This window comes from Pogona vitticeps, chromosome 1, assembly GCF_051106095.1.
Source record: "Pogona vitticeps strain Pit_001003342236 chromosome 1, PviZW2.1, whole genome shotgun sequence".
NCBI lineage: Eukaryota > Metazoa > Chordata > Lepidosauria > Squamata > Agamidae > Pogona > Pogona vitticeps.
Genome location: NC_135783.1, coordinates 12,000,373 through 12,017,688, shown reverse-complemented (window position 1 = coordinate 12,017,688; position 17,316 = coordinate 12,000,373). Strand labels below are relative to the sequence as shown.

The 17,316-nt window shown below is 38.6% G+C and overlaps 1 protein-coding gene across 5 annotated transcripts in view; it reads left to right on the top strand.

Annotated features, from left to right (window-relative positions):
• Positions 1-17,316, top strand: part of EML6 (EMAP like 6) — a 184,638-nt gene that overhangs the window by 82,494 nt on the left and 84,828 nt on the right. For all 5 annotated transcript variants that reach the window (XM_072987358.2, XM_072987351.2, XM_078382311.1 and 2 more), the window contains exons 8-13: positions 122-323; positions 3,476-3,613; positions 7,135-7,391; positions 8,776-8,988; positions 13,569-13,736; positions 15,377-15,483. In XM_072987358.2, coding sequence (XP_072843459.2) covers positions 122-323; positions 3,476-3,613; positions 7,135-7,391; positions 8,776-8,988; positions 13,569-13,736; positions 15,377-15,483 — 1,085 coding nt within the window. The remainder of the gene's footprint in view (positions 1-121; positions 324-3,475; positions 3,614-7,134; positions 7,392-8,775; positions 8,989-13,568; positions 13,737-15,376; positions 15,484-17,316) is intronic.

Sequence of the window (17,316 nt, the reverse complement as noted above, 5' to 3'; positions counted from 1 at the left end):
TAACTATTTCCCATCGAAAACACTTGGACTTAAAATGCTCATCTTTGGTTGAGCCATGATAGGTATAATTTTTTTAAAAATTATTTTCATAATTTTCTTAGGCTCTTCTATTCCTTCTCAGGTTTGTCTATTCGAAGTGTATGCTGGAAAGCAGATAGACTTTTAGCAGGGACACAAGACAGTGAAATTTTTGAGGTGATTGTGAGAGAAAGAGACAAGCCAATGCTGATCATGCAAGGTCACTGTGAAGGAGAACTATGGGCTCTGGCAGTCCATCCCAAGAAACCTTTAGTGGTTACGGGCAGTGATGATCATTCTGTGCGGTAAGTCAAGAGAAGACTTTAAAATATTATAGAAGACTATAAAATATCGTGATGCCCATTCTTGCTGTATTCTTGCTTTCCAAAAATTAGTCATTGTTTTAAATATCAAGATGCTGGTGGTCAATTCATTGCAAGTTTACACAAAAATTAAACACTATTCAGCAACATGTATTACCATATTTTTCCTTGTATAAGACGCCCCCATGTATAAGATGCCCCCCCCCCACTTTTCTAACCCCAAATTAAGAAATCTAAGTGGGGCTTAGCAAGTGTAAGGGGAAGGGATCAACGCACTGCAGGATCGCTTTGATCCCTGCTTTCCCCTCCACTTGTGTTTCTTCTCTCCTCAGCTTACTTCCATGTATAAGACGACACTCAATTTTTACTCTAAAGATTTTAGACAAATGCATAGTCTTATACACAGAAAAAATATGGTAATATCATCATCATCCTTGTCGTTTAGGGGTTCCTAGATATAGAATACCAATACTGGTGTTCATATTCCCCCATTTTAGCCCAGGAAAAGGACTTCTAAGCCACAATTATTGTTATTTTCTTACTAATTATTTTTATTTAAGTTTCTAAAAGAAAAAGAAGGCACCACATGGTACAAAGCATACAATCAGCAGTGATCAAATTCTGTCAGCAGACTCACACATGAGGAAAAGAAAGAAAGGATTAAGACAGGAGCACAAAATAGTATCAGCAGCCCATTTCTGCAGTTTGATCTGTTGTAGTCTTAAGATTTACAGAGAAAAATGTTGTCAAGATTGGGGCTGTGTAGCATCACATTTATTTCATTGTTGGCTGCTCTCAGTGGTGGCAAGTGCACAACAGAATAAGATGTCATACATGTTGATTTATTACACATTTATTGTGGAGGAAGAGACCCACCTCACCTTTCTCCTCTCTCCCCTAATATCAAGAACCTTGCCATCTTAAACTAGCTTGTTTCAGTCTCAATTTTATACAACAGTGTCAGCCTTATAAACTATTCATATTTGGGGCCTTTATTATTTTCCTTTATTTTTATTCATTTATTTATTTCACAATTTAAAGTTTCTAATAAGGAAAATCTAAGGTACTCCTGCGCTGTAACAATTCTAATGTAGAGTCAGGTTTATATTTGTCAAATGATGAAATAAACGATACTGAAGTCCATCAATTCACGATCTGCCTAAAGAGTCTTGGTGCAGCAATGTATTACATCAGTTTATTGCCAGCAGAATTCTGTCAGGTCCAAGAAAATACCAAAAAGAGAGAGACTGTTTCCTGGAGACAGACATCTTCTCTTTACTTCTATTCCTGTTGAGCAATGGTAGATGTTCTAGATGTACAATCATGATCTTCTTTTTATTATATATTATTAATGTTTTATCAATGTCAAATAATTTTTGAAAAAATAGAAGAGGAAGGATAGATTAATCCTCTTATTCCTTACTTAGCACATCTGGGTATAATGACTGTAGAATTATCATCAGACTATATCCTTAGTATAGCATCCAAAGTTATGAAGGTCTAGCAATGTAGGATTGCCATTGAGTTGGAAGATGAGGTGATACCCTTGTAGAGTATGGCATGAAAATAAAACACTTGTCTCTTTAAAAATACAGTGGCCTCCTTTCCCCATTTTTGTAGTAACTGAACTGTCACATTTCTGACATCCTCCGTGAACGCAGCCTGGGAATCCCCCAGTTTTTCTGTTTATTGCATGTGAATTGGAAATCTCTCCTAGGATTGTTAAAAGAGATCAATGACCCATTTACCTCTGTGTTGGCTTTGACACTATTCATTTAATTATTTATTTAAATATTTCTATCCCACCTTTCTCCTCAAAATGACCCAAGGTAGCATGCCATCCCCCAAGTATACAACCTCTTCCCTTAGAAGGATGTCCATGTTCACATGCTCATATGACATTGATGGATCTACCTCACCCATCTCCTCCTTCCCCTGATATCAAAAGGCCAAAATATGGAAGTAATTCCTTATTGAACCTTTTCATCCACTGAGCATCATGGATCATTCCTGATATTTTGAAACTCCTCTTTAAGATTGTGTAGCTCTTAACTATTTAAAAAAAGCTGTTTCTTTTTTACACTGTATTTTTGATGCTATTTATTCTATCTTCATTTGTATTAAAGCTTATAAAATTTATAAACCATAGATTTTTGCCAACTTAAGGATACTGTACCAGTCTTTTAGGCCATACCTTTACACTGCACACTGGGAAAAAATTGAATGAACTCAGTAGTGAAAAAAGAAATTCTTTGATAGTGTCTCCTCTCCAGGCTGGGATAAAAAACAACAACCCTGCAATCTTTTGCTAAGCAGTTTAGGTAAAGTGGGGGCATAAAGAGACAGGACAGCAGTTTGCAATTGGGAATGGTGCTGCTATAAGAAATAAAGGATGTCTGATTATCATCCAGTATTGTTTTGCAACTTCCAAATTTGCACATTAGCTTGCTTTTATTTGGTGATTGGTTGATGGGAGATAAAACCAGGCTTTGTTTTCACGTTGAATATACAAAAATGGCAGGTATAAAGAATGCCATTTCTGTGAAAAATGCATCTTGACACTTTCTAGTTGTAAAATTGCTTTCAAATGTATTGCCAGATATGAGCCAGGACATGGCAGCAGGCTAGCTATGGACACATGCAGCCAGTTAATGCTAATAAATTTATTGTAGAGTTCAGAGGATGGGCAAGTACTGTGTACTGTTTTTAGAACCTTTTCGTTCAGAGATGACAGTGGGACAAAATACATAAATAACAGTATGTAGACTTTGGGAAGTGGTAGTTTATAAATACTATTGGCTGTCTTCATCTCCAGATCTAGGTTTTTAGGTCCTGAAACTCACTTGATTGTACAATGGGTAAATTACTTCTAAAGATTGTAATTCAATCTTTGTTTTAATCATATCATTCAAATGAATGTAAATGCTTTACACAATAATAAACCCTATGTTTGAGTGTGTTTAACTGCACAGGGGGATATATATATCAGTTAGGTGCATATGAAAGAGATCCAGTCATTATAGCTGGAAGAGAGAGTTTAGTGTAGGATTAAATAATCCATGGCCAAGAAAAATTAAATAATAAACATTCTATAATGATAGGCAATCTTATCTAGTCTTTTCTTTCTTGAATAGCTTATGGAGCCTTGCTGACCATGCCTTGATTGCTCGTTGTAATATGGAAGAAGCTGTGCGGAGTGTGTCTTTCAGCCCTGATGGATCTCAGCTGGCACTGGGAATGAAAGATGGCTCTTTCATTGTTCTGAGAGTAAGGTAAGCGAAAAAGGAAAGGGATGTTAAGTCTAACTGAGCAAAACTGAGATGTACCAGTTTTGGAATGTTTCAGTGGCCTCTTTCAGACATGTCTAATGAACTGTAGTTTCTCAACTTGAGAATAAATACATGTCATCGTGCTTTTTCTTTCCTCATCCCCTTGCATGCTTAACATTGGCAGTTCTGTCCTGTAGGACTAACCCAAAACTTTTCGTGATCAGATTCTGGTTTGATGGCTTGGGTTGCAAAAATGAGTTTAAACCACAATTTCATTGTTCAACACTCAAGGGGAAATTTTCTAACAGTCTAGTACACCATGGTTAATTGTACCAAAATTGTGTTTGCAGTGGGCTACATAGTGTATATAAGGTAGCAAATGAAATTTTATTGAAGAATGCATGAAATGCAGGATTGTGCACATTCACATGAAGGCATATGGGACTGGCTGTCATGCTTAGTAAGGCTACATGTCAGACACAAATGTTGGTTTTGTGTTATCATTGTTGTTGTTGCTTAGTTGTTAAGTCATGTCCGACTCTTCGTGACCCCATGGACCAGAGCACGCCAGGCCCTCCTGTCTTCCACTGCCTCCCAGAGTTTGGTCAAAACTTATCATTATCATTAGTGTTATCATTAGCGACACAAAAAAAACCCTCTGAACTGCTTCCACTGAAGTAGTTCCTTGTAAGAATAAGAAATAGAAACATGAATCTGTAAGAGAATACAGAGAAGTTCAGATTTAAATATAAGTCATAGGTGCTCCTTGATAATAAGAGAAATTAGTGTGTAAAGCTTTGTCTGTCCTATTGAATACAAAAAAAGTCTCAGAAGAGACATTTAGAGTGTGATCACATGTGGAAATAGATCACAGTTTGGGCTTCCTCCTGATATTTAAAAGAGTTGTTCCTGAAGATAGATGCTGTACAAGATAGAGTTGCAGTGGATATTTGCAGAAGCTTCCACTTTAGTGCTACCAATACCTACTGAAACAAAGGTGGAGAAAAGAATTGACTGGACAAAATTGCTTTTGAAAAATTAAAAGCATTTCTTCAAGAAACACACTCATCAAATTTGCTGATGACACAAAGCTGGGGGAAATTGCTAATAACTCATAAGATAGGCTCAACATTCAGAAGGAACCAGACAGACTTGAACATTGGGCCCTGTCCAATAAGATGCAGTTCAGTGGTGGGAAGAGTAAGGTCCTGCAATTAGGCAGGAGAAGGAAGATGCACAGGTACAGGATAGGTGGTACCTGGCTCAACAGTACTACCTGTGAGAGGGATTTAGGTATCCTGGTGGACCACCACCTAAGGATGAGCCAGCAGTGTGCTGCAGCTGCCAAGAAAGCCAACACAGTCTTAGGCTGCATCAACAAGGGGATAGCATCAAGATCACGGGAAGTGATCGTACCATTCTATACCACGCTGGTGAGGCCACACTTGGGGTGCTATGTCCAATTCTGGTCACAATACAAAAAATGCTGAAGCCCTGGAAGGAGTGCAGAGAAGAGCAACAAAGGGGACTGGAGGCTAAATCCTATGAAGGATGGCTAAAAGAACTAGGTATGTTTAGCTTAACGAAGAGAAGATATAATGGCAGTCTTCCAACATTTGAAGGGTTGCCACAGGAAAAAGGGCATTGATTTATGCTCCACTATACCTGAGAGTAGGACAAGAACCCATGGGTGGAAACTCGTCAGAGGGAGATCCAACCTGGAAATAAGGAGGAATTTCCTGACGGTGAGAACCATTAAACAGTGGAACAGCTGCCCCCCCTCCCGTTGTGGGTGCCCCATCACTGGACGTTTTCAAGAAAAGATTGGACAGCCATCTGTCCGGGATGGTATGAGGTCTCTTGACTTCCAAGGCCCCTTCCAACCCTACGAAGATTCTGTTCTATGATAATTTGAAACATTTTTGATCCATTTCTTAAAGAGATGCTGGTTTCTTAAAAAAGAACAGGAATGGGGTTTTAAGAATAAATGTGGACAGAAGTGTCAGTAAGATGTTCAGGTGGCACTGAGTAGAACATCTGGCTCAAATGTTCCATATGAATGAGCCCAGAGAGTCATTAGCACTGTTCTCCATCATGCTTCAGCGGCATGTGTTGAACTTTTTGAGCATCCATAGGGTTCTGGAGTATTTATAATTTACTTACTTACTTACTTACTTACTTACTTACTTACTTACTTACTTACTTACTTACTTACTTACTTACTTACTTGTTTGTTTGTTTGTTTGTTTGTTTGTTTGTTTGTTTCATTTATACCCTGCCTATCTGGTCAAGAGTTAACTCTCCATGTTAATCTGAAGCAGAACTAGTTTATTTCAGGGAAATAAGGGTGTATGGAACATGAGCTATAGTTAAATGGCTTAATAAAACAGTACCTTGAAGCTCAAACGTATAGCTTTTTGGAAATGCAGTTACTCAAAGGAAAAACAGATCAATATAAATTAGATGAGACTCAGTTCCTTTTCTACAGAACTTTCAGGAAGCACGGAGCCTATGAACCTAAGTAAAATGTTCACCACATTATGCAGCCATAGATTAATTTGCAAAGAAACATACAGTATTTTGCCATAAATGTCTTAAAGTTGTCACCAAAGGGACCATAAATCTATTTTTTTTCCTCTTTGAATTGATTGTGTATAACTGCTTTGAGAATTTGGACATCAGTATTTTAAAGATCAATCCTAAGGGGAAGCAATCCACTACATTTTTTAAAAAAAGAATTTTTTTAAAATTTAGACTAGCCCTAGGGCTTGCCTAAATATATAATAATCTTAGAACTGTAGAACTACATAGCTGGAAGGGACCTTACAGATTGTCGTGTCCAGCCGCTGTCAAGGAGACACAGTGGGAAATTGAGTTCCTGACCTCTGATTCCCCAGCCAGATGCCTAAACCACTGGGCTATCCTGCAGTTGTGTTCCAGCTATCAATCTTTTTGTTTGTTTGTTTGTTTGGTACTCTTGTAACATGCCCTCACTTTCCGATCTTCAGACTCATAGAGGAAGTCCAGAAACCTCCACAATGCTTTGGGATGGTCTTGGAAAGGAATGTCTTCTTAGGTCTTTTTTAAAGAGAAGATGAGATAAAAAATATTTTAAATTAATACATGAAAATAAATTATGGCATACAAATGTACCCAAACAGTGCGAACCAGGGAGGGGCAATCATCACATAGATGCCATAGTGTGTTTTCCCACTCTGTGCTGTAGATATGCCAGCTCTAAGGGATTCTATAGCCAAATGTAGAGATTTCTTCCCTCCATCATTGTTAGTAAATTGATTTTCTAAGTTAATAAAACAGAAAGTTTCCATTGTTTAACCTACTAGTTTATCCTACTACCTACTATCTAGAGTGATTATTAGTCTGCTCCTTTGTAGTACCCAATATTAGCTTACTACACTCTCTCAACATTTATCAAATAATCCTAACACTTAAAGCAAATTTAAATGTTTTAGGTCTTGTAATGACAGGTCTACTGTTAACATTTCCAACTCTTGCTTTCGCAGAGATATGACAGAGGTCGTTCATATCAAAGATAGGAAAGAAGTGATACATGAAATGAAATTTTCTCCAGATGGCTGCTACCTTGCCGTGGGTTCTAATGATGGCCCAGTAGATATTTATGCAGTTGCTCAGCGGTACAAGAAAACTGGAGAGTGCAACAGGTCTTCTAGTTTCATCACTCACATTGACTGGTCTCTGGACAGTAAATTCTTGCAGACTAATGATGGTGCAGGAGAACGCTTCTTCTACCGGATGCCATGTAAGTGGAGAAGGTATCTTTATTAGCTGTAGTTTTATGGCTAAAAACATAAGCCCCAATCTCTAAAAGCTAAACAAAAGCTGACTAGGTTGGATGTGAGAGGATAAAACCTTGACTTTTTTTGGTGGTTTGTGGATTAAAGTATCCTTCAGAGGATAGATAAAGAATTTTCTGTAATATAGTGGTGCCTCGCAAGACGAGCGCTTCGTTTAATGAAGAAATCGCATAACGAAGAAGTTTTTACGACCGCAAAAGTGATCACAAAATGATGTTTCTTATGGGGTTTTTTTGCTTTGCGATGATCGGTTACCTGCTTTGCCAACCGATTATCACAAAACGAAGATTTTCGCACAGCTGATAAGCGGTTTCAAAATGGCCGCCGGGTTAAAAAAATGGCCGCCCGCTGTTTTCTGGGACGGATTCCTCACTACACGGCCGCACTATGGAGGATCTTCGCTGGACGGTGAGTTTCAAACCCATAGGAACGCATTAATCGGGTTTTAATGCGTTTCTGTGGGCTTTTAAAAATCGCTTTACGATCTTTTTGTTCTACAGCGATTTCACTGGAATGAATTAACATCGTAATGCGAGGCACCACTGTACTGGGCAGTTTTGAAGTCTTCATCTTACCTTTAAAATATTAATCTTAGCTTTAAAGTGTTAGCCTGTCCTACTGAACATCTGCAAGACTGAGACCACTCTCAATGTTGGTATAAATACTGTATTTGGGGGGGGGGGGGGAAAGAAGATGGAAAAATTTATTTCCATTTTGTTTGATCAATATCTACGAGTTTAAATTAGTAATCTCTTGCTCTCTTTTTACGGGACGTGGTGGTGCTGCGGGTTAAACCGCAGAAGCCTCTGTGCTGCAAGGTCAGAAGACCAGCAGTCCTAAGATCGAATCCTTGCGACCGAGTGAGCACCCGTCGCTTGTCCCAGCTCCTGCCAACCTAGCAGTTCGAAAGCATGTAAAAATGCGAGTAGATAAATACTGTAGGTACCACCATGGTGGGAAAGGTGCTCTCTTTTTAACACACATGTACACACTCAACACTAAAATACTGTGTTTTAGATTCTGTGCTATGGCACATAGCAATCTGCTTCCTGAAAAGGTTTTCTTCAGAATGAAAAAATATTACTTATTCAAATGTATCAGTCTCCTGCTTGGACATGCTATAGGAAACATCCTTGACTTTTTACCTGCAAAGCTCCTGAGCTACGGCCTTTTACACTGTCATGTAGCATTCCTGAGTCAATTAAATGTGGTTCACATGGGATAAGAATCCCTTAGGGTAGGAAGTTTAAATGCCACTGAGAGAATGTTGTGATCATCTCTACTCCTGAAAACAAATGGCTGTGGCTTATTAACCTGATTTTCTTCCAGCTGGAAAGCACCTAACAAGCAAAGATGAGATAAAAGGGATTCACTGGGCTTCGTGGACATGTGTGATGGGACCAGAAGTGAATGGAATCTGGCCGAAGTACAGTAATATTATAGACATCAACTCTGTGGATGGAAATTATAATAATGCAGTTCTGGTGACTGGAGATGATTTCGGATTAGTTAAATTGTTCCGATTTCCTTGTCTAAAAAAAGGTAAAGCACTGCCTTGTACATATCTCATCTCTTTCTTGCTGTCTGTGACGCTGAGTTGATGTTTTGCCAGTGACAAACTACATTGCATGCTTACCTGTCATTCAGAAGGTGACAGCGTGTTAGTTCTTCAACAGTTCTCTCACAGTTGCATGACTGAGCCATTGGGACTTGCAAATAAATCCTATGTTCGCTTCCCAGGAGCCAGTTGCAAAACAAAGGGTGCCGATTTGCAAGGTACAGGAAGTGAGGGAAAAAAAGCATGCTATGACAACATTCCTTTCGACGCTTAAGGAAGACACGGTTTTGAGGACATGATAACTAGGTTTTAGGTTTCACCCTAAAATGTATTCGGGGGATGGGGGGACACAATTAGGTGGGCAATATATTGGTAAATGTAGTATAATGAGGGAAGTATGATTTTTGCTACTCAGGGCATGTCCAGACCGGGAAAGCTGAAGTGGTGTGGTGTGTGCTTAAAATGTTTTCATCCTTTGTACAATCTATTTTATCTCTCACTTGAGCGATCCTTCTGTTCACACTGATAAGCATCTTTTCTACAGTAAGAAGGGCCCAGATGTGTCTTTGGGTTGCCTCAATTGGACCCCTTTTCATCTAATGACACTCAGCTTTGTGCCCTTTCCCACATTTTCCTACATCTGTCATTCAGTGGGGATTTTCCTTTTTTTTGTTGTTGTTAAATAAAATAAGTGACAGTGAACAGCTGAGCATCTACACATAATACTGTCAATGTGTCTTGTTTATCTAGAGTAGTGATGCATTACTAAGAAAATATATTTTAAAAAATGGTAAAGTAGATGAAAATAGAGGGGGGGCCCTCTCCACCATCCCTTTCAATGCTACAAACCACCAAATGCATCACAGGGTTGTCACCTCAGAGAGCACCACTCACCACTGTATTTGGCTGTATTTGGATCAACTATCTGCATGGGCTACAGAACAGGCTAATTAGGAGCACTCTGAATCACACCAAAAGGACCTGTAGCCCTACTGCTGTGCTAAAAAGGGGTCAGGCAGCTCTAAAATGGAGCCAAATGGATCACTCTTAAGTCAAAACATGTGTGGACGCCTTAAACCAGTGGTCCCCAACCTTGGGCCTCCAGATGTTCTTGGACTACAACTCCCAGAAGCCTTCACCACCACCTCTGCTGGCCAGGATTTCTGGGAGTTGAAGTCCAAGAACATCTGGAGGCCCAAGGTTGGGGACCACTGCCTTAAACGAAACAGCAACAGAAGCAATTCTAGGGGATGCCAGAGTTGAAAATAAAGAATAGGGAAAACTAACCAAGTACAGAGACTGGCAGTCAAAACATCTCGCCTCTGGGAGAAACGCACTTCAGTGGTCCCCGTAGTCAGTGGGGCTTCGGGAATAATATCAAGAAATTTCACACAGTACTGTAAGCAGTTACAGATCCCAGAAACCACACAATCAGAGCTACAAAAAAACAGCAATATTAGGAACAGTATACGACTATGCTGATATTTAACAGATACTTAGTTTTTTGGTTAAGACTTGTATCTGTTACATAATACCAGTCAATGTATTTATAATTCTGACTGTGCCTAGTGTTTTTCAAGAAGGAGGAGGAGGAGGCAGTTTTCAATGAAGTCTCACTTTTATGATTCCAGTCATCTGTGGCCACTAGATGGCCACTGGTTCAGCAGTTCATGCCAATTCGTGTAATGGCCAAGCTCCCACTTGGAGTCAGCAGCTTGGCTTCCCTGCCCTGCCTCCTCTGGATGCTGCCTCTGAGTGGGCACCTGCCAGAGGAGGCGGGGCTTTGAAGCATCAAACACCTGTTCAGCCACTAAACAAACTAGCAGAAACCACTGAATTGGTGGTTTGTGCTCTTCTTTAGTAGCTACCAGAAGGTTACTAGCAGCGACTTCCAGTTCATTATATTTCTTCTTTTCTTTCCAATTTAATTCCTACACACTACTATTTTCAGACTTTTAAATATACATTACACTTCAACAAAGAATCTTCTGTGTTGGGTACTACCTTTATTGGATCATTAAAAAGTTGCACAGGCGAGCTTTTGGTTTTCCCAGATCTCTTTATCAGGCAAAGGTAAAAAAAAACAACAACACCAAAACTGGGGCAGATGTGATGCCCATGGCTCTGAAGAACAAACATACCATGTTTAACACTTTGCTCTCATGTGGAATCAGCAAAACTCCATCTGACCTTGGTGGCAGCCTGGTTTCAAGAGCCATGAGCAGTAGGTCTGCCCAACTTTGGATTATTTGCCTGAACCTCAAATTTTATACCATCTTTGGCTGTTTTAAGAATTCTGAGAAGGCCAAAACTGGCCTTATTTGTAATTCTTTATTTATTTATTTATTTATTGTTGGTTGGTTGGTTGGTTGGTTGGTTGGTTGGTTGGTTGGTTGGTTGGTTGGTTGGTTGGTTGGTTTGGTTTGGTTTGGTTGGTCGGTGGGTGGGTGGGTGGGTGGGTGGGTCGGTCGGTCGGTCTTTATACTGCACCCATTAGTGCAAGGCACAATTCTGGGCAGTTAGCAATCAATAAAGTTGATCAGATCAAACCAAAATAACAATAAATTGGGACAGAAGCAAAGATAAAGATAACAGAGTGGATCGATTCCAGCACTACAATCAGGGACGCCGAACAATAAGAGTGGACAGGGTGACAGGCAAGTTCGCACAAGGTTGCCATCAAAGGCCTCTGTAAAGAGCAGCATCTTTAGCAACCTCTTAAACGTAGGAGGGGGGCTTGGGGTTGGGGCCAGGCACATTTCCAAAGGGCTGGTGCTGCTTTTGATTTTTTGCAATTACACAAGGATTAGGGCAGCTAGCTCCCATGTTCAAAAAAAATGCTGTTCAGGAAACAGAATATGATACAGTATTCGGTCAAACTCGCTGAGAACGAGAGTATTGAACCTCTTCTGTCAGTCACATCTGTCGACTTTAAGAACATTTTTTAATACATGTCTTTTCACTTATTTTTAAAAACAGACTTCCTTGTAAGGACTTTTTTCTGTTGATTTATGGTTGATATCTCACTGTAGAACCATATAATGCAACTGACATTTAAAAACCTCCAAGCTTTGCCACGAGAAATCTGCGGGGAAACTTAACTCAAACATACCATTTTGAGTTTGGCTGTCTGATGGCTGAGTATGTCAAATTCTTCCTAGAGTCATTACATGTAGGGAACATCAATTTACTATTTTCCTATATCCGCACGCCTTGGCAGAAGTTTAAAAATAAATTCTGTAAGCTATCCAAAAATAGGGCATAGAATTCCGAGTTTGATTATCTTGCTATTCAAGTTACAAAGGCAAGCTTTTGATTTTAACCCTAAAGTCTTGCTCATTATATGCTATTTTTGTTTTATATGGACTCCCACAGCAAACCTTCTACATGGTGTTTGTTATGAGGATAGAATGAGGAGGAATAGGGCCATAGGAGTCATCTTGAGCCCATTGAAGGAAAAGTGAAATATATTGTGATGAATAAATACTTCTTAGTTTAGTGTTTTGTTTTCTATTTTAACTGTTTGTGAAGAGACCAGAGTAGGGCTTCAGCACTAATGAGATGGTATATTAAATAAATAAGTAAGTAAGTAAGTAAGTAAGTAAGTAAGTAAGTAAGTAAGTAAGTAAGTAAGTAAGTAAGTAAGTAAGTAAGTAAGTAAGTACGTACGTACGTACGTACGTACGTACGTACTTACATACATACATACATACATACATACATACATACATACATACATACATACATACAAGAAAACCAATTGTATGACAGAAGCAGGGCAATACATGATTCAGATAGAGTGGGGTTCCTCACTTTGAAGTACCACCTCGGGACTGTGAACTGCCAGTAGAGAAAAGTACAGTACTTCAGAAATCAATAAGACAGAAGTTGGCTTTATAATTGACTACACAGTCCATGCTAGTGCCAAATTTATATTCTGTGATGTTTTTATTAACTCTTACAAAGCACATAAGAAGAAATGATCACAGCAGTGATCATTTCTCTCTGGAAAACCTGTTTCCAGAGAGATTGCTGTTTTAGTCTCAGAGTCTGAAAACAATATTTCTTTGGAATTACAAATCCAAGAATACCAGAGCCAGCGTATCTGGAGCCTTCTGGAATTTCTGGTCCAAGAAAATAACATTTTCAAACCTGGGCCAGTTTGTTGCAGATGAAACAACAAAGATTGTTGTGGAAATTTGTACCATTTATTATCAAGAACTAGAATATTGTATGATTATTGCAACTGAATAATATATATAAATACTGGAGATTCTAATAGTTCCTGCAATAGAAAAACACAAGCATCAAGTGTGGATGTGTTTCTTCTGCTGATACATGGATGAAGTAAAATAGACAATGCAGTAATTGTTCAGTAAAAAAATGGTGACCACTTATTTGGAAATGTAACTTCTCTGTATATGGTGATCAGGTAAATTATAGACGATGACTTTGTTTGGAGAATATTGGAATAATTTACAATCCAAATAAATAAAAGTAACTTATATATGTCCTGTTTGAAATGTTAAGGTTTAATTTTTAACTATCTTTCTTGCAATTGTAGGAGCGAAGTTTAGAAAATACGTTGGCCATTCAGCCCATGTGACAAACGTCCGTTGGTCTCATGACTTTCAGTGGGTAGTTAGCACTGGAGGTGCAGATCATTCTGTTTTTCAATGGCGATTCATTCCAGAAGGTATTACAAACGGGATCCTTGAAACTATACCCCAAGGTAACAAAAATTAAAACCCTGTTTTCGCAGGCTTTTGAAGGAGATTACAAGTGAAAAGGCTTTGATGTAGTGCAGGGATACTTGTGATTATTAGTGTCCCATTATTATTTTTTTAAACACAGCATGCGCATTGCCTTTTGTTTTAATACAGATACCTGTGTTTTCTCAGGCACAGCTTTCTTAAATAAGAGACAGTCAGGAAGCATATTCTTTGTCAGAGAATGCTCACATATTAAGTCACTAAGGGTGAGATCAGATGGCAATTTAGGGCACCGTCTGTTTCAATCTAATGACGTTTAGAAGATCATGAGCTAACCCGACCCCACTGCATGCCAGACTGTTTTGGTGCGCTGGCAAAACGATTCTTCTTTTGGAGCTGGGGTGAGCAATCGAGACTGGATTGCATGTGGACAGAAATGTCGCTTGGAAAAGTTCCTTTAAAGAAGGTACCAGGAAATTGACCCTTTCCATTGTGATCCGAGGTGATCTCATATTGCTGCCTGATTGCATTCTAAGCAGAGATGAGTGAAAATATATTTCTAAAGCCAACAAGATGTGGAATTTAATTTACTAATTAGTTGTTATATGGGCAATTGTTATTATATGAGTTGTCAGTTGTTACATGGGCAATTGTGTATTAAAATTATCTGAAATTTTGTTAAGTTTATGAGTATATAAATGAGGAAAATGAATATTTCTCTTGCTTGGAAAGATGCTCAGATTCCTCTATATTTTGCAGAATCCACAAGCAGCTTTGTATGCCAATTATGTGCATGATCCAAATACAGAAACACACATACCACATGTTTTAGAGGCATTGTTCTTTGCTGTAGGGCTCTGTCCTTTTTCAAATTCATTGTAGTCAGTGACATTTTACCATTCTATCACTTGTATAAGAGGTTTCTCATGTTTAACTATCACTCCCTTATACTCAACAGCCAGCAGTTATTCAGAGTGTAGTACAATCTAATTTCTAATGTGTGCAATGTAAACAGTGCAATAATGACACTTACGATATGGAGAAATATTTGAGGAAATCTATGTAAATTGCATGCGAGGATAGCAGTATATTGAATAATACATGTGGATATGCATGTTGGGTGCACACAATTTGCAAGGCTATATAAAATTGAAGCTGAATAATACTGTCTCCATGTTAGCACTGACCTTTTCATCTTTGCAGTTCATTGGAATTTTTTGAAAGACATGCAGTTTAAGTGAGCAGTGCTGTTGGAAGGAAATTGGTCACAGTCCTAGAAAGTAATATGTACACAGACAGGGGAACAATGTGCAAAGCTAGGGTTGTCTTTGAACGCTACTGTTGCCATTCATAAGCTAAACGGGGGAGACTGCTTTAAGTGGACAATAGTGTAGCTATATAGGCCATTATGGAAAAGAGAAAATGCATTGAACATTTAGCAGAAGGGTGATGTGAAAGAACACTGTGATTCGTGTTCTTTGACTTGCAGAGATCACTCTGCCCTTTTGCGCCATCAAATCACAAGTGTTCACTGTGTCCTGGAATTTTTGCCAGTGGTTTAAATTGTGTGGAAGTTTTTGAGTTCATTATTCCTGGGATGGTGACTTTAATTTTTAATTGCCTTTCAATGATTACTGTCATCTGGTATATTCTTATGCAGAAAGTGGCATAGATTCCCACAGTGAAGAATCAGATTCAGATTTATCTGATGTGCCAGAATTAGACTCAGATATTGAGCAAGAGGCTCAAATCAACTACGTTCGACAGGTAAGCAATGTGTAGTCAGAACCAACAAGCTAAAAAATCTCTTGTGTTTTGATATATATTCCCTAAGGCAATAGGCCTCTGGAGAGCAATTGCTTGGGGGTAGAAGTGGGAAGACGTTGTGTACTGAGGATGTAAAGAATTCCTGGTACACCATACTGGGGTATTTGCAAAATTAGTTATTGTCATCCTTTTAGAATGAGAAACCTTGACAAAGAATGGTCAATGCTCCTGAAAATCCTTAGTTCTAGTTCACACTAGTTTTTAATTAGCAGAAAGAATTTGCACAATTTGCATATATTGTCTCTGTCAAAACTAGTGTTTTTTCTCTTTGAGAAGCAAAGGACACACACACATCAAGCACAGAATGACTGGTTAATGGTTTTTGAATGACACCCACTCATGCTTCCGATCCTTCAGACTCTGCACAGCAAAGCAACAGCTACTATTGTTTTGCTCAATTTGCATTACTTTTGTTAAAGCATTATTTGCACAGTTCACTTGCCCTGTAGAGTTCTTACTTGCAGTGGACGCTAAGCCCTTGACATTTTGGATTTTGTGACTTGCAGACACTTCCAGGCATGGCTTTTCTTGTACAATCATTGTGCAGTTGTTTATAGGATTTTACAGGCCTTCTAGGCAAGGTCACCTTCAATTTTTAACCCTTGAGGGTTTTTCTGTAATTTCTTCCATCCTTTTTGTTACCAGAATCATTTAATCCTTTAAGAAGAGAATGTCAGAATTGCTCCAATTTTCTTGCTGATTGGTAGCACTAGGAGCCATCTGTCTGGGAATACCCTGGATCTAAACATGTCTGTTGCCTCGTCTGCAAGAGGGACTTTTTAATCCTTCCAACAGATCATAGCCAGATGACGTTATTTCCCCCATCATTAAAAAGCTTCTCTTGAAGAGTCAAGGATCTTCCACAGAAGCTTTTACAATAGAAGGAATTGCTGCCTTCTTCATGTGCATGCAGAAGTTCCTTCTGCTTACATTTGTGTACAGGAAAAAGCTTCAATATAGTTTGTTTTAAGATGCTATGTATATTATGCATTTCTGTGTATACATTAGTATACATTACAACAAGAGTATATGCCAACTGAAAATAGAATGATGTGAGCTGCTGTAACTCTGGCAGAAGGGCATGGAGGAAAAAATATAGGAAAGTCACTGATAGACAGTTGATGGAAATATCTAGAGCTACATTCAGAGCTCACATATTAAGGAGTAGAGTTATTTGCATGCAGTGCTTTATAGGTAAAATACAACAAATACAATAAAAATTTGCAACAAATCTCCAGGGGTTTAGACTCTTGCAGCCCCACAAAGTTACATAAATACACATCTTTAAATCTGTTTTTAATGTACCATTGGATTAAACCGATGTCATAATGTCTACCTTCATAAAGATCCAGCAGCTGTGCATTTTAAAAGCTTCCCTTCAACAGATTTACATGGCTAGTATTTGGAGATATGTAAGTAATGTAAATCTGTCGCCTAATTCTTGTGATATTTAGAAACTCCTGCTTGTTTTGTATAATATTATCAGATCTCCTTTCAGTAATTGTGGAGTGAACTACGTATTATTAACTCTTTAAAATGTGTTACCTAAACAAAAAGGGAAAACGTGAAATGCCTGCTTCGATTCCAAAATCCGTTTCATATAACATTTGAATGAAGTTGACCTGATTCTCCATTGCTGAGTGATGTTTCTAGAACATAGAATCCAGTCATCTCAAACAGACTGATTTGATAATGCAGTAACAGACAGTGATACAGGTCTTGAAAAATCTCAGGTACCTTAGTGTTACAGATAACAAAAGTGATGTGAATTAG